This window comes from Bos javanicus, chromosome 20 (genome assembly GCF_032452875.1).
Source record: "Bos javanicus breed banteng chromosome 20, ARS-OSU_banteng_1.0, whole genome shotgun sequence".
Taxonomy (NCBI): Eukaryota; Metazoa; Chordata; class Mammalia; order Artiodactyla; family Bovidae; genus Bos; species Bos javanicus.
In genome coordinates, this window is record NC_083887.1 from 48749801 (window position 1) to 48775925 (window position 26125).

Genomic DNA, 26125 nt, shown 5'->3' on the forward strand with positions numbered 1-26125 from the left:
CAGAAGTGGGGTTCCTCCCCACTATGGCTGATCGCATGGAATTTTGTAATGTTCTGCTCTGCAGCTGCAATACACTGAGTAGTAAATAACTGAAAACAAGAAAGGAAAAACAATTTAAAAATATGTTCACTCACTGCAATATAGAAATATTTGTGGTATATTCTGTGATTTGCTGTGATTGTATAAACACATACAGGTACATATTTGTACTCAAAGCTAATCTCTAGTTACTTATGCAAATGCAAAAGAAGACAACATGCTCTTTTTAAAACCAGAATTCTTGGTATAGGTTGTTTCACTAGTAAGCACAGATCAAACACCCTATATTTCTACTTTTTCTGTCCCAAAACTATATATTATACATATTGAGTGTATTCAACTTATTAGTAAACATCTAATGTAAAGTTTAAGATTTATAATATTTTCTCATACACATTTTACCTTTAAATATTCTATTGAGGAAATCTCTCTCTTCTTTTCTGTAATCTGTACAGACACCATCCATCTTCGAGTTCTTGAATCCTCCCCAGTTGGCACAGCCATTGGAAGCGTAAAAGCAACTGATGCTGACACTGGGAAAAATGCTGAAGTAGAATACCGAATTATTGATGGTGATGGGACTGATATGTTTGACATTATAACTGAGAAGGACACACAGGAGGGCATCATCACTGTGAAAAAGGTGCAGAACAGCCATGGAAATAATCATCTGTTTAGAAAGTAGATATTTTGCTATGTGTTATCCACTCAAGCATTGTCCATTAAGAAATATCCCTATCATGTTCCAGTGTAAATGTATAAGTATGAGAGACATAAAGCCAAAGATCACCTTGGACGTTCTGACCCAGTGCTTTTGTTAATTAAAACATGAAACCTGAGATTTTACAAAATTTAAAAGGCAAGGTAATATATGTGTGATTGTATTTCTGAGTCACATTAATTAAAGCCCCTTATTAAGATTGTTTCCTTAAAAATAGCTAATAGCTAATAATAGCAATATATCATCACATTTGGAGGCATAAAAAGTAACATGCCATCTATCCAGATGTATGAAGCAATAATTAGAGTTGCTAATGAAAAGAGACAGCATGGATTGGAAGATAATTTCATTGTTCACATTTTCCCTTTTGCTACATAAATTAAGCTTTTCTGCTCACATATGCTCAGTGATACAATTTAAAGGTAACTAGTTTTTTTATTGCAGCATCAGTACCATCATTATAAGAAAAAGTAAGGCCCAGTAGAATTTAGGTCCTAATAAAATGTCCTGCATACTATTTGCATAAAGTAACCACTAGTTAATCACAAAACTCTCTTCAGGTTCTATTACGAAGTTCAAAGTAGGCAAAGACAATGACTAGCAAAGGAGGGGCCAACTCAATATTTAAGTTTCTTTTTGTTTCATAATGTAACCTAATTACCAATTACTATCAGAATTTTTCTCTTTACCTAAGGTTGTTCCTATTTTCAGTGTTTTGCATAACTGCAGAAAGGTTTTGTATTAGTCTTCAAACTTTCATCAAATTTATGTACTACCGTGGGCCTGTTAAATGGAATGGAAATATCACAGCAAATATTTTAAAAGATTACTGAATTTTTTGCTTTGAAAAATTTAGCTGTAGCCAGCAACTCAGCACACACATATATACACACAAACACACACACAATCCACCAACCCATGTTTTATAATGGGTTGCCATCATATAAGATAGATATTAATCTCCGTTTCAATTTTTCTAAGATTTAGATTCTCATTTTCCTATGTTCTGATGTACTACATTTCAAGTACATGAAAATAAAACTGAATTCCACCCGATATGTAAAAGTAGTTTTATTTTATATTTTTATTACTTTAATTATTTACAGTTAATGAACAACTTGACAGAACTCAATTAGGCTTTAACAGTCATACTGTAACTTGGAAAGGACATATGATTCAATTGTCTTCTATCTAATTTGATGATTTATTTACTTATTTATTCTTAATACAGCCACTTGACTATGAGAGCCGAAGGCTTTACACTCTGAAGGTTGAAGCAGAAAATACCCATGTGGATCCACGTTTTTATTACCTAGGACCTTTTAAAGATACAACAATTGTGAAAATCTCTATTGAGGATGTGGATGAACCCCCTGTTTTCAGCAGATCCTCCTATCTGTTTGAGGTTCATGAAGATATTGAAGTGGGTACAATCATTGGTACCGTAATGGCAAGAGACCCAGATTCTACTTCTAGCCCCGTTAGGTAAGTATGCTTATGCTTACAATGAAAAGAAAGGGAACTGAAGTAAATGGAGAGATGATGAAATTGTATTTAAAGCACTAAATGCATTGAAAGAGCTGTGCATACATTTGCTGAGCACACGTATTTAAAATAAATTGTTTATGTTCTGGGGCAGGGTAGGCATAAGGTTCACAGTTTGCTTCAGTTTTAATTATGCCAGTTACTGAAAACTGGCTTGCATCATCTTCCTATCTCTTTAAGGTATTTATCGTTCTGACTGATGCCTGATACAGGTAAAGGAGATGTTTTTCAGCTGTGCATTTGCAGTGTAACCAAATTGATTTATTTGTATTTTCGGGTTCTTAAATAAAATGTGAGGTTGAGAGAAGTCTTAATAATTAAAATGAATATAATCATAACAATGTTATAAGGCACTATGATTTTAGAAACTGTTCTTTATTCCTACCAGGAAAGGGGAAAGTTTTTGGTTGTTCTTTTGGTTATATCAGACAATTTAGAACACTCTAGAAAGATCAGAGTCATTTCAAATTTTTCTTTTGCTTTGTTTTCTTATGGCCCCTAAAAACATATAAGATGTGATAAATACATACAAATGAGAAGGACAAAGTTTTCGTTGACATTTGTTCTCTCATTTTTAAAAATGTACCAAGTACCTATATATACAATATTCAGCATCAAAATGACTACTCACTTTAAGCTGTTAGTCCATCAGTTGTTTTGGATTTCATTTGCTTCCTTAATCCTGAGAAGACTGGTTTTGCTTACTCTTTTTATAATGTGGGCCAGTCAAGAAGAAGTTCAAATGGTTGTACAGTTTCCAAGTACACACCTCTCTGACTCCTAACTATGCAGTAACAGAATTCTGGGAATATCTAATTTTATGTGCCATGTGACTCTAGCTCAAAGTTTAAATTCTCTAAGTCCTGTCATATCTTAAGTGCAGTCATTCATATATATATTATATATATATATATATAATTTATATAATTTTACCTAAACATTTTCTTATAGTCACATACAGCATGACAGGTTACATATTGACAGCCAAAACTTGCATATGGTACTCAAGTGTAGCTCCCACCTGCCAGGATGACTTTCTTATAAATGTCTTTTCTCCCATCCATTTGTCTTCACTAAAATTGCTGCATTCCTTAGATTTTTTTTCAAGATTTTTTTGGCATTTATTTGGTAAACATTTATTGAATATACACTTTTATTTTTTCCCTATTAAATACATAACAAGCTTTCCCTTGACATAGCTCCTAACTGACTTTAACAGCCTGTGTTCTGTGTTTCTAGTTTGCAAAGAGCCTTTTTAAAATAAAAAATAGTATTTTTTAAAAGTTCAGTTTGCTGCTGCTGCCGCTAAGTCGCTTCAGTCGTGTCCGACTCTGTGCGACCCCATAGATGGAAGCCCACCAGCCTCCCCTGCCCCTGGGATTCTCCAGGCAAGAACACTGGAGTGGGTTGCCATTTCCTTCTCCAATGCATGAAAGTGAAAAGTGAAAAGGAAGTCGCTCAGTCGTGTCTGACTCTTAGCGACCCCATGGACTACAGCCTACCAGGCTCCTCCATCCATGGGATTTTCCAGGCAAGAGTACTGGAGTGGGGTGCCATTGCCTAAAAAAAAAAAAATAAAAAATAAAAGTTCAGTTTACATCTAGTGACATTATAAAGTGATGATATAAAGATCTATTTCCACTTAATGAAATAGATTCTGACTGCATGGACTGTAGCCTGCCAGGTTCCTCTGTCCAGAGGATTCTCCAAGCAAGAATACTGGAATGGATTGCTATTTCCTTTTCCCAGGCATCTTCCGAACCCAGGTATCAAACCCACATCTGTTACATCTCCTGAATTGGGAGGTGAGATTTTTGCCACTAGCACCATCTGGGAAGCCTCATCTTATAGACTAATGGTTATTATATGTTAAAATATGTCTGTGGATTCTTTTTAATTAAATTTTTCATCAGGACGCAAATCTATGGACCAGGAGAAAAAACTCCATTTATATCTACTAAGCAACAGAATTAATGACTTCATTGCTTGTTAATGACAGAGTCTAGCCATGTTCTTTGTTATATATTTGAATTTATACTAACAAGGCAGAAAATGAACATGAATTTTTTGAATGTTAATGTTGATATACCATGGAGATTTATATATACATATATATGTATATATAATCAAAGAAATAAAGTAATCTTACTAAACCAATGCATTTAGAGATGGATAACCCTCTCTGGTACTCTTGCTTGGAAAATCCCATGGATGGAGGAGCCTGGTAGGCTGCAGTCCAGGGGGTCCCTAAGAGTCGGATATGACTGAGTGACTTCACTTTCACTTTTCACTTTCACACCTTGGAGAAGGAAACGGCAACTCACTCCAGTGTTCTTGTCTGGAGAATCCCAGGGTCGGCAGAGCCTGGTGGGCTGCTATCTATGGGGTCGCAGAGAGTCGGACACGACTGAAGCGACTTACCAACAGCAGCAGCAGCAGCAGCAGCATGGGGCTTCCAAGGTGACACTAGTGGTAAAGAACCTGCCTGCCAATACAGGAGGCATAAGAAACCCAGGTTTGATCCCTGGGTTGGGAAGATCCCCTGGAGTAGGAAACGGAAACCCACTCCAGTATTCTTGCCTGGAAAATTTCATGGACAGATGAGCCAAAGGGCTACAGTTTATGGGGTCACAAAGAGTCGGACACTACTGAATGTGCACACACACACACACACACACACATACACACAATAGGATAATACTGGTCATATTATACACTGTCCATGTCATATATCATGGATGCTAATGCAATAATCAAAAGGATTTACCTAAAATATGTCTTCTGGAACTGATTTCTAAAATGAAAATGTTAGATAATACATAGAATTTATCAATAGAAAATTGAAAAATATACAGTTGACCCTTGATCAACTTGGGAATTAGGGGTGTAGATATCCCCTGCCCCCGTGAAGTAAAAAATCTGAGTATAACTTCATAGCTGGCCCTCTGCATCTATGGCTCTGCATCTGAAGAGTCAACCTCAGATTTATTTATTTTAATAAATGCATACTCTAATTTATATTTGTAGTAAAAATGGACCCATAGAATTCAAACCTATGTTGTGCAAAAGTCAGCAATAATTACGTCAACTGTGGAAAAGAACTAGGATTTCTCTGTATCTTCCAGATAATTTCACATAATCATTTAAATTTATCATTGTTTTCTAAACTGAACTACCAAAAAAAAAAAGACAAAACACATATAAAATGGTTTTGGCAAAGAATATGATTTGATTTACAACCTTCAATTTCCTGCCATAATTCTATAGAAATAAGGATATTTATTACTTGCCAAAATGCCAAAGGAGTCATTATTTCTTTTATTCAACAAATATTTGTGTGTGACCATATCAGTTACTAATATGTTTCTCAAGAAATTCTCAGTTTGTTAAGAAAGTAGATTCAGTGTGAGAAGTAATATTCATTGAGTATGTACTAGACACTAAGTATGATGCTTGCTGTTTTCATATTTGACTTCCTGTTTGAGATGTGAGATGAACTCCTAATACAATATGGTAAATGGCAAGGTGCTTTAGGATGGAAGGGGACAGATAGCTTCTACTTCAGGTAATAACGGAATACTCCAAGGAGGAGGTAAAATTTATGTTGGATTTTTCAGTAGTGTAAAAATTTTGTCAACTTGAAATGTAATTTATGAATTATTTCAGATACAATATTTTTCTTTATTTGTGAATGGCTAAAACATGTAGTTTGAATAGAAAACTAAATTCATGTTACGTTGTTAGAAATGGCTGGGGTTTATTAAGGAAATTTGTAAATTACTAGTCTATTCCACTTAGAACAGACTTAAAATAAAAATCTAAAATAAGCCATCTTCAAACATAAAATCACATTAACTGTATTGATATGTTAAATTATTTTTCTAATGCAATTTATTCAAAATCCAGCATAAAGATAATGTATTTCAACTGCTTTTTGGAAACATTATACATGCTTGGAATAGGAAAATAATAAAAAGAGTTTATGGCACTTTCAAAATTATTTTGTATTATTTCTTGTAAAATGTAATTTAAAATACTATTTCATACATTTGCCTTAAATAAATGACCATCGTGGCTTAGGAAAATATGTGCCATAACTTTAAATGACCATCATGGCTTAGGAAAATATGTGCCATAACTTATTACTCCTAGTTTTGTCATGTCTATCTTGCTTTATTTTTAAAATGTTTTAATAGGGAACATTAAAGATAACTTGGGGGATTATGCTTGCTACCTCCAGAATTTCAAGATATTCATAAACCATGAGGGGTGTGAAGTGGCAAGAACCACCAATGAGAGTTACTCTTTTAAACCTTGATTGACAATCTCCAAAATAATGGGATTTATACCAACTACATCATCCTGATGGATAAACCTGTTGTTAGGCTTTGGAATAACACTCAACACTATGCCTTTAATCAATTTGCAGAATAGTTGTCTTTTAAATACATACACTAAGATTTTGTTTGATAAAATATCTAGAATCTCCTATCCCAAATATTTTTACTCAAAATATTTCTGGTTAAAATGTATACATTTTATAGTGACACATGTAGGTAAGAAACTGAGGCAAACCAGGTATTATATTGAAACTTTGAAACTTTGGAACACTGTCATAAATTGATGACCTACTACTCTGAGGAAACTAACATCTCCAATATTCTTACTCCAAAACTTTGCTTCTGGGAATGATTTTTTGTATTTGACCCATGTAATAATTCTCTAATAGGATTAACAATCATTAGGTAAATTCAATTGGTAGGGTAAAACTTGTAATTCTAAGCTTTGTGGATAAAATACATCAGGGCCAGTTAAATATGCAATACATAATGACTTAATAACATAAAACATTGAGAACACCAGCATTTAAATGCACTGTAAAAGTAAATTTAGCCTTAGGAAGAGGTTTTGGGGAGATGGTAGAGGGTCAATGTGTGTAAGTGTATGTATGTGTGTCTGTGTGTGTGTATGTATGTGTGTATGATAAATCCATGACACAGTCTGCATTCTAGATCAGTACTTTGCACTTTCCTAAAATTATTAAATATCACTATATGTGTGTCTCTACATTTCACCATTTTCTCTTGCAAGCCATCAATAATACTGCCATGTATTTTTCTCTGCCTTCTATGTTCAGATTTTCCTTGGATCGCCACACTGACCTTGACAGGATCTTTAACATACATTCTGGAAATGGATCCCTTTATACATCAAAGCCACTTGACCGTGAACTATCTCAGTGGCACAATCTTACTGTTATAGCTGCTGAAATCAGTAAGATGAATTTTATGTATATCATATTTAGCATAATTTTAGGTTTTCTTTTATATTAAGAATAATTCCATCTCATTGCACAAATGAATTGTAATTTTAATCTAAGGTTTGAAAAGGCTCCTTAACACCTATAATTTTTTTAATAGTTTCTATATATACTGAGAAATAGCTGTGGGCATCCACAGATCTACATTTAGTATTAACTAATAAAAATGATCTAGAATTAGAAACTAAAGATTTTCTCTTTGGGAGAAAGGGAAATGCATTAAATTCATCACATGGACACAATGAATTAAAATTTATGCTGAAATGCTGGAAGTCCATGTTTTAACATTAAACACAGAGATAGATATGATTACTTCTTTTTAACAGGTGAAGAAACAAAGGTATCCATAATAATAGCTAACATTAAGCACTCTAAACAGGTATTCTAAGAAATTTAAATCAATTTTTTCTTCCGAATATTTGTATTGACCTTATTTAACAAAGTATGAAGTAAGACTCCAGGGATTTTAGTAACTTATCCAAAGTCACAATGCCAGAAGTAATAAAACTGGGATTTGAAACTAGTCATTCTGTTTTTAGATCTAATACTTAATTCTATACTTAATTTATAAAAGTTCACCCAACTAGTATCAGACAGAGCCAGCATTCAATGTCATGCATGCATGCTAAGTCACTTCAGCTGTGTCCAGCTCTCTGTGACCTTATGGACTGTTGCCCACCAGTCTCCTCTGTCCATGGGAAGCTCCAGGCAAAAATACTGGAGTGGGTTGCTATGCTCTCCTCCAGGGGATCCTGACAGCACAGGAACAGAGCCCGGGCATCTCTTGTGTTCCTTGCACTGGCAGACAGGTTCTTTACTCTAGCACCACCTAGGAGGCCCATTCAAAGTCTTATTTGTCTCCAATTGCAAATGTTCTTACCCATATACAGGACTGGGATACTTAATCTTTAGAGCTCATTGTAAAATGAAAATCTCAGGCCTCATGTTAAAATATGATGAAGAAATTTAAGATGGCAACAGCAGAGCATTAAATAAAGGTGGGGCCTTCTGAATGTGAGGCCCTGCTCCATTGCACATGCCCCTGAAGCAAGCCCTGTCCACACATGCAAACCTGTTTATGGTTTCTGATTCCTGTATTATGATATGTGCATGGAATACAGCAACTCTGTCTTACATAGAAGCATTAATGAGGGACTAAATCATGGGGTTTAAAAAAAAAGACCATACATTTCAGATCTGAAAAAGTAAGCTGAATCCACAAATACATATCAAGGTCAAGTTATTTGAAGTAATCATCCCAAGATTTGGAAGGCAGGGCACTGGATTTGAAATATCAAGCTCCAGAAGGATGGAGCTGGGCTAGGTTGATCATCAGCAATGAACTTAATGCCTCAAGAGAAAGTACTAGACTTAATTTTTTTCTTACATCTGGCTCTGAAATATAGATGAATTCTACCATCCAAACGATCCAGTTTTTCCATAATGAAATATAAATGGCTGTACCTCTCAGAGTGAACTGAAGAATTTTTGAGGTTTTCTTAAGGAAAGATTTTATTTCTGTATCTGTATCCATATCACAATGTTAAATATGCCTGACAGGATCCAGTCTGATTATTCCAAAATCACGATTGTTTGTGCTCTCTGCTCTAGTCAAGCCCCTTATTCAAGCCTAATGAGCTAGGAATTGCATTTTCCGTTTCAGATACTTTGAGAAATTTAACTTCTAAAGCTAGTTGAAATAATTACAATTCTGTAAAAAGCTAAGTCAATTATGTTCTTCGTTTTAAGAACTAAACCTACTTTCTGCCCTTAAATAAAACCAGTCTATGGAGTAACTGCTGGAAATGCCTACCTGCCAAACCACACACAGTGAGGGGCCCATCACGCTGTTCCAATTATTAAATGGAATGAGGGTGAGAGGGAAAACAGCATATAGGGCATGGTTTTTGCTAGATTTTGAACACTAAGTGTGCCATTCATCCAGAACAGTGCAGAATGACCTAAAAATGTACGTCTTATCAATGTTTTTCCAGATCCTGCCTCTAACAGTTTAATTCTACATTCCTTAGCAGTGTATCATATCATATGGCAAGTTCTATTCTAGGCAGTCATTTAGTGCATTATACCATGGAGTAATTTATTCTTCTTGGGGAAAAAAATTAAATGCTATGTGGAGAATATAAAATCTAAAACTAAGGTCACCATCAGGGATTGTAAAACACAGGGTTGTAGAAATCAATGAGTTCCTATAACCATATCAGAATTAAACTATAAGCATTGCAATACATTCTGAGAATAGCAGAGCAAAGTTTCTGACTAAGGGCTCCATTTTCTATACCTGCTTCCTTATTAGTGGAAATTCTTGCCCTAAGGAGGTACAAAAGATACTTCTTTCTAAAGCCTGGGATTTCTAGATGGCGATTTATATTTTCTTCTTCCTGGAGGTATAGAAAAGCCTGTGACTATGTGGCATGGTTTTACCTTAGGACATAGATTTTAAGATCCTAGATTGCTCACAAGTTCTCGCTACACTAGAGTTTGCCGGACGGCCGAGAGGCTCAGGTGGTAAAAATAAGCCGGCTCCTATTCAGTATGATGCTTCCTGGGAAGGCTTTATATTTTTATTTATACATAAGCTGCCACATCTGCCAGTAAAAAGATTAGTGTAAGCACTGTTTTTTTTGAATAGATGACTCCAGGCCTGATGCTTTACAAAGCATGTTTATCCCTGTGGATTTAGCTTTTGATTTGAAGAGCCTTGAGTTATGTGTAAAGAGGCTGGAGAATCTCTGTATTGTGTTAGGGAAGGGACTGACAGTGCAATTTTTTTAGATGTGAAACTTTTCCGTCTTTCTTGGCTTCTGTGGCACAGTTAGAAAGTGAATTGCTACCAACAAAAGAGTTATTTTTATGTCAAGACTTTGTATTGAAAGAAAACATTTTGCTTATGTCCCCTAACTATAAAAGTAGGTTAAAGAGCACATTCTAGAAAATATGAATCATACCTCCCCACTCTTCCCCATAGCAACAAGTAACTCTGGGTAGTTGAGGATTCATTTATAGGTGAATCACTATGCCTCTGGGTATTAGCAAATGGTTTAGGAATAAGAGAGGTAGAAAAATAGTGGAAAAAATAGCATTTTTCTCTTTTTTCTCTTCTCTCCACTTTTCCCCAAAAGTATTCCTCCTGAGACCCACAGGAACTGTAAGAAAACTAGTTGACGTATTTTTATTGTGTAGATGCTTTGTATGGAGAAAGATAGATTAAGCTTTTAAACAATGTAAGGAAATGAAGAGCATATGACAGTGATAATAAAGACAATCTTAATAACATTAGTCAAAGTGTATTGAGAGTGAAAGTCACTCAGTCATGTCCAACTCTTTGCAACCCCATGGACTATACAATCCATGGAATTCTCCAGGCCAGAATACTGGAATCTGTAGCTGTTCCCTTCTCTAGGGGATCTTCCCAACCCAGGAATCAACCCAGGGTCTCCTGCATAGCAGGCGGATTCTTTACCAACTGAGCTATCAAGGAAGCCCCCAATAACAATATGTATTAGTGTTGAGTGTTTACCAACGAACTGATACTTTGATAAGAAATTTTCTTGTATTCACTCACCTAGTTATTCAAATAACTTCATAAGATCAGAAGTTCTATTTTGATTCATGTTGAGTAAACTGAGGCATTAGAGAAAGAGTGTAAACCGGACAAAGTTAAACACTGAATGAATGATGAACCTGGGAATCAAGTCTGACTCCAGAGTCTAAACTCTAATAACCACATGACATACTAAGAAGTGAAAGCATGTAGCAGTAGATGGGCAAATATGAAATTAGAACCTGAGAGCTGAATATTTTGGGGTTAAGAAGGTTGAAGGAGGACTGAACAATAGTGTTAAAGAAGGGAAGTGTTTTAAATCTTCTCTTGAAAAGAGGAAAGAAAGGTAAATCCATTTCAAATGGATTTAGAATTCTGTCTGCCTCCCTGCCAAACAATTAGTTTTAGATGTTACTTTTTGAAACTGCTGATTTCATTATTTTAGTTACATTATAATTATATGAAGAAAAGGAAGGAAAAATAAATTATTTTGTGTCGTGAGGTACTCTGTGTTTGTACCTGAGAAAAATTTTTTAACCCTTGTATCTGAAAACTATTTAGATAAAATTAGAAATTCAAATAAATTTCACAAAGGGAAAATCATTATTCATAACTCATGTAGATAGAGGCCATTTAATAAGATGGTTACTATCCCCCAGCTCACCTACTTTTTTTTTTTTTTTTTTGCTTTGCTTTATTTTTAGCTAATTACTCCTTTCTTCTTTTATATTGATCTTGAGTTTGATTTTGCCAGAGTTCACAAAGAACTTGAACTATATCCAGAGACTGAGATTTTGAGATCATGAAGGCTGATGACTATAATCTTAATTTAAGATGCCCAAACACTCTCAGGATATCAGTGCAAGTTCCTGGAAAAAACCTTAGAGGGGAAAATACAGTTACGATTAATATGAGTTTGTTACCCAAGGATAAGCTAAACAGACATGTTTTAAAATTACATTTTAAAATTTACAAAAAATGCATGTTTTTATGTGAAAACTTTGATGATCTTGATTTTGGCAAAAAAAAATAATGATTATTATACTACATGTAACTATTGAACTAATATTGTTATACAAATTTGAGCTTATATTGATGAAATGGTACAATTAACAATTTTATTAATGAAACATTTAAAATCTTGTGTTTCGTTGTAAATTTCCATTCAATTTGATAGTAGGTATATAGTAAAATTTCCAAAAGGATAGTTGACAGTAGCTGTTGAAATATATTTTAGTGATAAAAGTAGTCAGAAGGGTAGGTTGTAATTAACAACTACCACATAGAAGATGACCTCAGGCGAATTACTGATTTATCTAATACTACTCTTTATCCAAAAAAAAAAAGGTATAAATTAAGAAATCTAATGATTTATAATAAAGATTTAATAAATATTTGTTCTTATGTTGTACATTTGGAGAGTGAAGACACAAATATTACATGAAATCAATTACACTAGATCGTGCTTTTAAAAAGATTTTTCAAAATATTAATAGTACTCTTGAGCCCAATAATAGCTGAATTCATGACTACTTAATTAGGCTCTGTAGTAATTTTCTTTATTGCATTTGTTCATTACAATAATATAATTAAGTTGATGCTTATTTGAACATGAGCCTTTAATATCTACAAGATGCTTATATAAAATAAATCTGGTGTAAAAATGTGTCTTCCTAAACAAACTTTTCCTCTCCTTTTTCAGACAATCCCAAAGAGATGACTCGAGTGGCTGTTTTCGTGAGAATTTTGGATGTTAATGACAATGCCCCACAATTTGCTGTGTTCTATGACACTTTTGTCTGTGAAAATGCCAGACCAGGACAGGTAAGCACCCATAGGATTTAAAAGCATAGGAAGATTTTTAACGGGCACTTCAAATATTTTTCTTTTCCTAATCTTTAGAGGAATGAGCAAACAGAGATAAAATCATTCATTGAAAGTCCCAGAAATATAATTAGAACAAACAAATAGCAAAGCCAAGTTAGTTAGTGAGTGTTAGTTGCTCAGTTGTGTCCTACTCTTTGAGACACCATGGACTGCAGCCCTCCAGGCTTATCTATCCATTAAATTCTCCAGGCAAGAAAACTGGAGTGAATAGCCATTCCTGTCTCCAGGGGATCTTCCTGACCCAGGAATCGAACTTGAGTCTCCTGCATTGCTGGCAGATATGAAATAGTAGCTGCAAAACTTAAGGTGTAAGAGGAAATAACTTTTTAACTTTCAAAAACAAAGACAAGTGTATAAACAAAAGGGAAAAGAAATGCTGATGTGTCATTAGATAAATATTTGTAACTGCTTGCAAGACAGGAAATGAAAGTTGGGGAAAACACAAATACTTGAGATCATCAAAACATTCCATCACTCTTCCAACATATGAAAATACAATTTTGGAGCAGGGCAAAAGAACTCGCTCCTAAGGCTTAGACTTGTGTTTCATCATTACAGCAACACAAAGTCCTTAATGACTTGGTTTTCGTCCTTTAGAACATTCTTTCTATACCAGCTTTGTTTATAACTCTTCAAATCTTTTCCTCAGTGGGCTCATTCTGTTGTTTGAAAAGCGCCAGCCTGTATGGTTGAAAGAAATGCTCTTAATTGGTTTGAGTGCCGTTTTCACAGAAGGGAGCTGCATGTTATAAATAATAATTGGAAATCAAACGTGTTTTATTAAAGAAAGAGAAGCCATTACGAAACTGTATTGTGTTTAGACTTCGTTTGATGCTCTTTATAAACATCAATGTCATTGTTACATTTTTATGCAAATTATATTGTGAAATAAATTCTTCCTTCGGAAGATTCTAACAGGAATTCAATAGCCTGTCTATTGTCTGAAATGGTAAAATTGCTGCAATTGGATTCGTTTTTTTTCGTTGAAAATGTTATGGAAATGTTTAATTTGGAATATTTAAAGGACTTAGCTACTTCTGACCTACTTCTTCATGAAACAGTGTGCCCTAAAAATACCATTCCAAATAGTTCTGTGCTTGGCAGGCTCAGCATGATATAAGTTGAAGCCTTTTCTGTAGGAGATGAATTACCCACTTTGAAACTGCTGCATACATTGCTCCCTCTATGGTTATTCTATTTGATTTTCAAGAGCTATCTTTTCAGAGCATTTGAGTAATTATAAATATTCATTCCCAAATGTATTCAAAATACACAAAATAAGGGATTGTGTTTATTTTCCTTATGTCTTTTTTCTTTTTTTGAACCTATATCTAGCTCAGTAATTTCATATTCTTTGAACTTTTAAAAACAAGTTGGTATATTGAGGGAAAATAATCAAATCAAAGATGATGTTAATTTTAAAAAGTCGTCTATTTTGACAAACTTGACAGGAAGAACATGATTATTAATTTTTGTCTAATTGGCTGCATGTGCAAACCCCTCCCATATTAGTTATTTTTAATAAGACCAGCTTGTTAGACGTCATTTTGGTCTCATAGGCAGAAACATGTTTGCTTGAACTAAACTCACTGATGGAATTCTAGGTTACGTCATCCTAGCAGGCAAAATCAAAATAGTTATTTGATAAAGTCTTTCCTTACTGAGCCTTTCTTGAAATTAATTTGTTAAGTCTGTCTTCCCTCCTTCCAGGGAAGTAGGAGCTTTGGGGGACTTCTGGATTTGCTTTAGTTATTTATTTAGTAGTTCAGTCCACCCAGAACTTCTCTAAATTATGTGCTCTTTAAGAGCAGCATTTAATCAGTATGGAACATAATTCCATTCATTTGGGGTGTGGACACAGTGAGAGTATGTTTTGTGTGCTAAGTTGCTCAGTCATGTCTGACTCTTTGCGGTCTCATGGACTGTAGCCGCCAGGCTCCTCTGTTCATGGAATTTTCCAGGTAAGAATACTGGAGTGGGTTACCACTTCCTACTCCAGGGGATCTTCCCTACACAGGGTTCAAATCCACATCTCTTGCATTGGCAAGTGGATTCTTTATCACCCGCGTCACCTGGGACGCCCCAGTGAGACAGAAATAAAGCTAAGTGCCACCCCTCCTCCTTTCTTGGGGCTTCCCAGATAGTGCTAGTGCTAAAGAACCAACCTGCCAATGAAGGAAACATAAGAGACACGGGTTCAGTCCCTGATCTCTGGGTAGGGAAGATTCCCTGGGAGAAAGAAATGGCAACCCACTTCATTATTCTTGCCTGAAGAATCCCATGGGCAGAGGAACCTGGCAGGCTACAGTCCAAAGGGCTGCACAGAGTCAGACACAACAGAAGCAATTTAGCATGCACCACACTCTTTTCTTGTCTATTCTCCATCTGAAGGGTAGAAGACTTTCCCCCTGGGAAAAGGATGTAATTTACATGTATGAATAGTCCCTTCTTATGCTTGAACAATTGAAGGCAAAAGGAGAAGAAGAGGGCAGCAGAGGATGAGATGGTTGGATAGCATCACAGATTCAATGGCCATGAACTTGGGCAAACTCCAGGAGATAGTGAGGGACAGAGAGGTCTGGTGTGCTGCAGTGCATGAGTTCCCAGTCAGACATGACTTAGCGACTGGACAACAACAATTATTGAATGAGGCAACCAGACTCCTAATTTTTCCATTTCACAGTCAGAGGACCTTGGGAAAGGGCAGAAGAGAGGACTGGCTATTTCTCTTTCTTCCATTTTCTCTCAGGCATGACTTACTCCTTTAGTAAATAAAATATATTTTAATAATATTTAATATCATTGACTCAATAACATTAGTTTGAGCAAACTCTGAAAGATTGTATTAACTGCTTTATATATGTACCATCTTTTGTTTTTTATTAAATGGATAAGTTATTAGCCATAAATTCTTGCTTTATTTAATCTTAAATTACCACTAAAAATCATAAAATGATGTTATATTTTTAAAGAAATATTTTGAATTATTTCACGTTTTAAATTATTTTTCTGCTGCTGCTGCTAAGTCGCTTCAGTCGTGTCCGACTCTCTACGACCCCATAGACGGCAGCCCACCAGGCTCCCCGTCCCTGGGATTCTCCAGGCGAGAACACTGGAGTGGGTTGCCATTTCCCTCTCCAATGCATGAAAGTGAAAAGTGAAAGTGAAGTCGCTCAGTTGTGTCCAACTCCCAGCTACCCCATGGACTGCAGCCCACCAGGCCCCTCAGTCCATGGGATTTTCCAGGCAAGAGTACTGGAGTGGGTTGCCATTTTCTGCTACTTATTTCTAAATGATAAATATTTCTCTTTGTTTGGTCCAGTTATATTTCTTGCATCACTTTGAAGTAAATGATTAGGGAGTACTTCCATTTTTATTTTTATAGAACAGTATAAGAGAAAAAATAATTTAATATGGAATAGTTAAAATAATTTATTTTTCTAATTATTTTACAGTTTTAAACTTCATTTCAGTTCACTCAGTCGTGTCTGACTCTTTGAGATTCCATGGACTGCAGCACACCAGGCTTTCCTGTCCATCCACCAACTCCCAGAGATTGAGTCCCTTTTTAATCAACAAAACACCAGTAACAAACATTTCCATCAAATATCCATGTAATATTAAATTAAGTTAATGCAGTAAAAAGTATATTCCTTTAAGAATCAATTTGACCATTTATATAAGCATTGCCATATTTAACAACTTTGAAGCCTTCTTGAAAACATGCAAAAACACATAAAATGTTATTATACATATAAGTTGAAGAAAAATCGATATATATGCAACAATATATAGCTGTTATATATGTATAATATTAATTATTATACAATATGTTCAAAATGTGATATGATCATTGTATGAGGTGTTATATTTTGTTACTAGTCTCTTATATTCTCTTATCCTAAAATAAATCAGAGCTAACCCTTATAAAATAACCATTCTCCATAGTATGTATATGTTGAATTAAAAAATATATAATTCTATTGAGAGTGCAAATGAATGATTACTCTAAAATATATAATGTTTTTCTTTCCTTTATAAAGTTATGCATAATGATTCTATAAAATTTTCACATTCTTTGAATAGTTTTCACTTTATTTTTGATGAAGAAGGAAGCTATAATTATAACTTTCTAAATTTTCCTACATTAAATAACTCCTCTAGATAAATGTTTAAACATATATGAAATACCTACTTATCTCAAATGTTATATCTAAATTCTTAAAACTATAAAGAATACTATGTTATTGCTCATTATTTTAATTAAAAAATGGATAGTATTTAGGAGAAATTGACAGTGAGAAAAAAGAGACAGAAACAAAATCGAGAGAGTGAGAGTGTTGCTGTTGTGTAATAAAAGTATAGAATAACTGAAATAAAGGTGCATGCTTATAAGGAAGAAAATAATTGTCTTTAAAAAATGTTGGACAAATTGGATACTAAAAATTAAATATTATAAAGAAGATTCTAGCCATGGAAGCTTGATAAATGTACATTTTTTTCTCTTCTGCAGCTAATACAGACTATAAGTGCAGTAGACAAAGATGATCCTTTAGGTGGACAGAAATTTTTCTTCAGTTTAGCTGCTGTCAATCCAAACTTCACAGTACAAGACAACGAAGGTAAATTTTATAATGGTTCATTATGATTTAAGGTGACTTAACAAGAAATTTTCTCCAAGTTAACAGCTACATATACATGATATATTAATTTACAGATCTGTTTGCAAAGGTTTGTTTTCATTAGATTTTTAATAAGATATTTTGGTAATTTCTTACATAACAGAGTTTACTTTGTTGAATTTTAAATAATAAAATACATGAAAGAAGACAGTATATGGTTATTAATGAAAACATTGGATCTTGCAAACTTCAGAAAGGCCAGAAATAATCAGTTCCTATAACAAAATAGTAAGCCACACAGGGAAATGAATGTCTTGGTAAGACTCTTGTGGAAACTTCAATGAGATTTAGCAACAACAGATTCACCATAGTCAAAAGGCCTAGAAGAGACAAAGAAAATAAAAGAAAAAAGCAGCCACATTAGCCTGTGAGGGAACTGAGAGCAAAAACAGTTGGCAAAGACGAGATACACTATTTTCCTACGTAACATATGAATTTTATACGTGATCAAAAATACTAAACATATTTATTGAATTCTTTTTTTTAAAAAAAAGCAGAAACAAAACAGGTATGCTTGTTTTAGACCTGCTATAGATATAATTATATATTCTTGCAAGAAATCTAATAATTACGTTGGCATATGTACAATACTTTCCATGTATGTATACTGGCAGAGCGAGGTTGCTATAGTACATCTGGTGGGCTTTCAGAAAGCAGTTTAGGATAATGGATAGTTTTACACTGAGCAACTACTCATTTTTAATATCATAGGATTTTTGCACAAATCAGTTGAAGGGATTGCATCAGTTGGTAACATCTGTTTACTAAATCTGAGCTTTTGAAATGTCTATGTTTTCTATCCCTCTGTGTGTGTTAGTCACTCAGTCGTGTTTGACTCTTTGAGACCCCATGGACTACATTGTCTGCCAGGCTTCTCTGTCCATGGGATTCCCCAGGCAAGAATACTGAAGCCGGTTCCTACTCCCTTCTCCAGGGGATCTTCCTGACCCAGGAATGGAACCTGGGTCTCCTGCATTGCAGCCAGATTCTTTACTGCCTGAGTCATCAGGGAAGCCATTCTACTCCTTTGGACTCCTAAAATAATTGTGATTGGAAAAATTAACATAGAATTGGTAGATAAAATGCAAAATGCCCAATTACATCTGAATATCAGAAAAACAACACCCATAATTTCAATTTGCTGAATCTGGTAACTTATACATAGTATTGAGACGTGGCATTCTTTGTACTGAGTTGACAATATTGAACCTCTTTCTAATTGTATTTTAACTTGTATTATATTCTTGTTAAACTGAGCCCTGGATCTCAACAAGCCACTTCTCAATTTTAAAAAGGAATAGAGACTTGAAATAGTACTGTCTTATCACAGCATTTCACAGTTACTGGGGAAACAATTTAAGGCCAATCTTAATTAATTTTTGATAAATAGTACCATTTTCCTATATTAGGTATAGTTCCTGATCCTAAGGCTGAAGCCATATGAATACAAACCTGAACATAACTAGAATACCAGTAAAGTCTGATGAAATATTTGATCTAATCTTGCATAAATTCACTACTTTCTATTAATGGGTGAATTTTGAAAGAAATTCCAATGACAGACATGACCTTAAAGTTGATCTTCTTGAAAAAATACCCTTGCATTTATCTATAGCCTCATCTTAAAAATCTTTTAATTTTTCATTGTTTGAAAAATACATTTCCTGCCTCTGTGATACTACACTTGGTATCCCATGCTTAAGAATCCCTCACTTTTGACTAATTTACGGATCAAAAGCTTTATTATATGATGATTTTTCTGAATACTTAATAAAATGATTTGTATAGAACGGTTAAACTGGAAGTCACTCAGTCGTGTTGGACTCTTTGTGACCCCCATGGACTGTACAGTCCATGGAATTCTCCAGGCCAGGATACTGGAGTGGGTAGCCTTTCCCTTCTCCAGGGGACCTTCCTAATCCAGGGATCAAAGCCAGGTCTCCCTCATCGCAGGTGGATTGTAAAACTTCTGTTGACTCTTTAACGTATCAAAGCTATTGTAGGTAAAATTAAGATTTTGAAATTTTTGAAAAGTTAAAAAAGTCTAAGCAAGAAGATTATAAAAATACTCACATGCATATAAATGATTTATTTTAGTGTAGGTTTGTGAAGGAAGAGCTGTATCCTAACACTTATTGGAAGAGAAGTCAAAATTGCAAAATTATTAGGGTTACAGTTGATTTATTAAATTTGCTCGTGCCCATCTGTTTTGCTAGTCTACTTTCCTAGCTTATGTAGTAATCTACTGATGTAGTAAGATTTAACTTCTTGCTAAAATTTTGGAAATGATTACTTTATGTTCAACCAGTATATTGCAAAAATATTTTCACCCCTCTTCTTTTACAATTTTTCTAACCTGCTTCTTTGATTTAGCAATTGCCGAACACTCCCTTACCTACACTGGCATCTTAAACAGCCCTGTGGGGTGGCTAAACAAGACCCAGCACATTGGACAAAATGTGAAATTATCATCCATGTATATTTATTTTTCAGTATTTGTTATATAAAGCTAAAGAAATATTATTAACTCACAACCCAGATTTGAGGATACTGGATAAGTTATCAGATAAAGGACATATCAGTAGCAATGTACTAGGTAGTAGAGGCTAGATTAAGTCCCTACTTCTTTCAGTATGTCTGTCAGGTACTCTTACATTAGTGTCTTCCACCAGCTATTTAAATTATGCACTAAATTAATTTTAATGGGTGGAAATCTAAGTTTAAAAAAAATAAGTAATTAGCTCACTGTTCTTCATATATTGGGACTTTTGAAAGTTTTTGACTGTTTTATTGATTCTAAAAGTGCTACTACCTAATATTTTTCTTCATGAATATTAAGATTAATGTGTTTTTTGTGTGTGGACACATACATTTGTAAACAAAAACCATTTATTATGATTTTTTCTTTGGTATGCATAATATTTTATGTTTTTGAAAACTGAAAAATCATATGCTACCATCTTTATAGTCTTGATAAATAATCCGCTTATAAAAATCCACCATTTTGAACATGTGTGAGAATTAGTTAAAAGTTTAGTAAGTAATCATGCTATTAGATTCCTCAAACTATCTTATTTATTTTATGTATATTGCCTTGACTCCTCAAGCTAGCTTATTTATCTTATCTATATCCAAATGCCGTGTATACATTTGATAACAATTTTGTGTTTTAAAAAGACACCTTTTTATCATATTTATGTGTTAAACCATGGTGATCAGGATGAGACAAATCCATTGTCCCCAGCTAATTTTAATTCGTTAAAATTTATTTTAGATAATACCGCCAGAATTTTAACCAGAAAAAATGGATTCAATAGACATGAAATAAGCACTTATCTCTTGCCCGTGGTGATTTCGGACAACGATTACCCAATTCAGAGCAGCACCGGCACACTCACCATCCGAGTGTGTGCTTGCGACAACCAAGGCAACATGCAGTCCTGCAGCGCCGAGGCCCTGCTCCTGCCTGCCGGGCTCAGCACAGGGGCTCTGATCGCCATTCTCCTCTGCATCATCATTCTGTTGGGTAAGAAAGGGTAGGGAAAGTGTGCTTATTTCCTAGATGGCTTACTTCACTGTGTTTGTAAGAAATGTTTCTATTAAAATTGCTGTTGTTGTTTAGTTGCTAAGTCCGGTGATGGACAGGGAGGCCTGGCGTGCTGCAACTCATGGGGTCGCGAAGAGTCGGACACGACTGAGCGACTGAACTGAACTGAAGTTCCCCTTGGTTGGGGGAAATAACCAAGATGGAACACCTCTAAAGCTTTTGTAGTGAAGAAAGTAAAAGTGGTATGGTCTCAGTTGTGTCTGACTCTTTGTGACCCTATGGAATGTAGCCCGCCAGGCTCCTCTGTCCATGAAATTTCCCAGGCAAGAATACTGGAGTGGGCTGCCATTTCCTTCTCCAGGGGATCTTCCCAATCCAGGGGTCGAACCCTGGTCTTTCGCGCTGCAGGCAGATTCTTTGCTGCTGAGCCACCAGGGAAGCCCATCTATTAAAATATTTCCCCCCAAATAAACCCCCCCACCCCCCGCCCCGAACGTAAGTTAGATATCCATTAACCAGGATTGTTGTTTATATTAAAATACATCTGATCAGATAGAGTCATGACCTGTCTTTCTTAAATAATGAAACTGAAAGTTGGAGATATTTAAAACATTTTGCAAGATTTATGAGTGGCTAAGCCAAGGCCAGACAACTCACTGTTGTCATTGTGTACATAGTTTTTCAGTAAAGTATATTTCTACTTTTTTTCTAATTATAGCTGGATGAAGGCCTCACTATGACACCTCTTTACTGTTTAATGTTAACAAAACCCTTTATCTGGTTCACTTGTCCCTAAAACAATAGTTGATTCTATAACCCAGAGCAAATTGCTTTATAACTGCTTTTGAATTAAAAATCAGATTGCTTACTCTCTAGTTGCATTATCTTAAAACTATTGTGAGTATTCCTGTGACCCTAATCAAAAAACATTGTACCTGACATTTTAAGAACCAGTGAAATGAACTGGGATTTTGAAGCCAGTCTTAGTAAGTTTAATTATCCTCATTATTAGAAACTTTTGTATTGCATAAGATCATTTAGTTGATAACAAGCTGTCTGAGGTTTTAAATCATTAGATCACAAGTATATATGTGGGCACAAATTATGAATTTAGCCAAAATAAAAGGTCATATTTCCTCAAAAACTTGTAGAATAAACAGTTTCTTTTTCTTGGTGGTGGCCTATTTATTTTTTAATCACTTTGAAGGTCAAGAACAGTTGTCAATGGATTAAAACTTTCATTTTTGTTGCATTTAAAAAAGCCCCTTGTTTGCTCTCTTAGACCAGCTTGAGGGCTAGAAGTCTTACAGTTCTAAGTTAATAAAAGAGAAAAACATAACTTAATGCTACTTTACATAATAATATAATTGCCTTCGTTCAGGCTGCTACACCAGAATGCCTTAGACTGGTAGCTTGAACCACAGAAATTTCTCAGTCTGGAGACAGGGAAGTTCAAGATCGAGTCCAAGATTTTATGTTTGGTGAGGGCATGCTTCCTCTTTCATGAATGGCTGTCTCATCTTATATCCTCACAGGGAAGACAGAATCATCTCTATCATGCCTCATTTGTTCTTTTAAGTTTTAAAATTTCATTTATTTATTTTTAAAATTACTTCATTTATTTATCTTATTTTTGATTGTGCTGGGTCTTCCCTCATTGCTGCATGGAGACTTTCTCTAGTTGCAGAAGTGGAGGCTGCTCTCTAGCTGTGGTGTTTGGGCTTTGCATTGCAGTGGCTTTCATTGCAGAGCATAGGCTCTAGGGAGAGCAGGTTCATTAGCTGTGGTACACACACCTAATTGCTCCATGGTATGTGGAATCCTCCCAGATCAGGAACCGAATTCATTTCCCTTGCATTGGCAGGCAGATTCCCATTCACTAAACCACCGGGGAAGTCCTTGTGTCTCTTTTTATAAGAACACTAATCACACTCCCTCATGAGTATTCTACCTCCATGACCTACCTCCCTCCCAAAGACTGCACCTCTATGTACCATCACATTGGGAATATATTTAGGCTTTAAGATATGAATTTGTAGGTGACATATTAAGTCCCTGATAGCTCAGTTGGTAAAGAATCCACCTGCAATGCAGGAGATCCTGCTTCAGTCCCTGGGTTGGGAAGATCCCCTGGAGAAAGGAAAGTCTACCCACTCTAGTATTCTGGCCTAGAGAATCCTATGGACTGTATATTTGCAAAGAGTCGGACATAACTGAACGACTTTTACTTCATTTCACTTCATTAAGTCTCAGTTCAGTCACTCAATTATGTCTGACTCTTTGCGACATATGTATTGCAGCACGCCAGGCCTCCCTGTCCATCACCAACTCCCGGAGTTCAAGCCAACTCATGTTCATCGAGTCGGTGATGCCATCTAGCCATCTCATCCTCTGTCGTCCCATTCTCCTCCTGCCCCCAATTCCTCCCAGCATCAGTCTTTTCCAATGACTCAACTCTTCCCATGAGGTGGCCAAAGTACTGGAGTTTCAGCTTAATCATTCCTTCCAAAGAACACCCAGGACTGATCTCCTTTAGAATGGACTGGTTGTATCTCCCTGCAGTCCAAGGGACTCTCAAGAGTCTTCTCCAACACCACAGTTCAAAAGCATCAATTCTTCGGCACTCAGCCTTCTTCACAGTCCAACTCTCACATCCATACATGACCACTGGAAGAACCATAGCCTTGACTAGACGGACCTTTGTTGGCAAAGTAATGTCTCTGCTTTTGAACATGCTATCTAGGTTGGTCATAACTTTCCTTCCAAGGAGTAAGCGTCTTTTAATGTCATGGCTGCAATCACCATCTGCCGTGATTTTGGAGCCCAAAAAAATAAAGTCTGACACTGTTTCCACTGTTTCCCCATCTATTTCCCATGAAGTGATGGGACCAGATGCCATGATCTTCATTTCCTGAATGTTGAGCTTTAAGCCAACTTTTTCACTCTCCTCTTTCACTTTCATCAAGAAGTTTTTTAGTTCCTCTTCACTTTCTGCCATAAGGGTGGTGTCATCTGCATATCTGAGGTTATTGATATTTCTCCCAGCAATCTTGATTCCAGCTTGTGCTTCTTCCAGCCCACAGTTTCTCATGATGTACTCTGCATATAACTTAAATAAGCAAAGTGACAATATACAGCCTTGACGTGCTCTTTTTCCTATTTGGAACCAGTCTGTTGTTCCATGTCCACTTCTAACTGTTGCTTCCTGACCTGCATATAGGTTTCTCAAGAGACAGGTCAGGTGGTCTGGTATTCCCATCTCTTTCAGAATTTTCCACAGTTTATTGTGATCCACACAGTCAAAGGCTTTGGCATAGTCAATAAAGCAGAAATAGATGTTTTTCTGGAACTCTCTTGCTTTTTCCATGATCCAGTGGATGTTGGCAATTTGATCTCTGGTTCCTCTGCATTTTCTAAAACCAGCTTGAACATCTGGAAGTTCACGGTTCACGTATTGTTGAAGCCTGACTTGGAGAATTTTGAACATTTCTTTCCTAGTGTATGAGATGAGATGTGCGATAGTTTGAGCATTCTTTCTAGACCTGTAATAAATCCAATATCCTTTAAATGTTGTTCTAATGAGGTTAAGAATATATATATATATATATATATATATTCATATATGCACCTGGTAAGATCTTTTCCTTTCTTTTCTTCATTTAATTGAATTCACATCTGTTTCTCCAAATCATAATTTTTAAAGGATTATGATCAAAATGTTTGGGAATACTGATGAGGTTGGGAAACTAACACAACCAGCAGGAAATTGATTTTAACTTTCTCCTTTTATGCTCTTACCATTATTATGATTACTAAAGTAATAAATATATTATTATTGATACCTTCCCACAGGAGTAGGGAAATATCCTGTGTGAGTGATACACATTTCTACTTTGGATCTATACTTATTATTAAGATACAGCTAGTTGAGATTCATTTTCTATTGATGGGTGGAGCTGTGTTCCCTCCCTGTTATTTACCACCAACCCACACCTCTGCCAGAGACTCCTGGACACTCAAAGGCAAGTCTGGGTCAGTCTCTTGTGGGGTCACTGCTGCTTTGTCCTGTGTCCTGGTGTGCACAAGGTTCTGTTTGTGCCCTCCAAGACTCTGTCTCCCGAGTCCTGTGTAAGTTCTGGTGGCTCTATGGTGGGGTTAATGGTGACCTCCTTCAAGAGGGCTTATGCCATAGCCAGTTATGCTGCAACTAAAGCCCCTGCCCCTGCAGCAGTCCACTGCTGACCCATACCTCCTTGGGAGACACTCAAACACAGGTCTGTCTCAGTCTTTGTGAGGTCTCTGGGTCATGGTACGCACGAGGTTTGTCTGAGACCTCCAAGCAAAAGGCAAGGGAGAAAAGGAAAGATATACCCTTTTGAATGCAGAGGTCCAAAGAATAGCAAAGAGAAATAAGAAAGCCTTTCTAGGTGATCAATGCAAAGAAATAGAGGAAACAATAGAATGGGAAAGACTAGAGATCTCTTCAAGAAAACTAGAGATACCAAGGGAACATTTCATGTGAAGATGGGCACAATAAAGGACAGCAATGGTATGGACCTAACAGAAGCAGAAGATATTAAGAAAAGGTGGCAAGAATACACAGAAAAACTATGCAAAAAAGATCTTCACAATCCAGATAATCACAGTGGTGTGGTCACTCACCTAGAGCCAGACATCCTGGAATGTGAAATCAAGTAGGCCTTAGGAAACATCACTACAAACAAAGCTAGTGGAGGTGATGGAATTCCAGTTGAGCTATTCCAAATCCTGAAAGATGATGCTGTGAAAGTGCTGCACTCAATATGCCAGCAAATTTGGACAA

At 35.7% G+C, this 26125-nt stretch overlaps 1 protein-coding gene across 4 annotated transcripts in view; it reads left to right on the forward strand.

Annotated features, from left to right (window-relative positions):
- Positions 1 to 26125, forward strand: part of CDH10 (cadherin 10) — a 186834-nt gene that overhangs the window by 157534 nt on the left and 3175 nt on the right. For 3 of the 4 annotated variants that reach the window (XM_061393821.1, XM_061393819.1, XM_061393820.1), the window contains exons 6-11: positions 495 to 682; positions 1992 to 2245; positions 7443 to 7579; positions 12890 to 13011; positions 17588 to 17696; positions 21031 to 21282. In XM_061393821.1, the coding sequence (XP_061249805.1) occupies positions 495 to 682; positions 1992 to 2245; positions 7443 to 7579; positions 12890 to 13011; positions 17588 to 17696; positions 21031 to 21282 (1062 nt within the window). Of the gene's footprint in view, positions 1 to 494; positions 683 to 1991; positions 2246 to 7442; positions 7580 to 12889; positions 13012 to 17587; positions 17697 to 21030; positions 21283 to 26125 lie in introns of those variants that run through there. The other variant, XM_061393822.1, reaches the window with a different exon arrangement.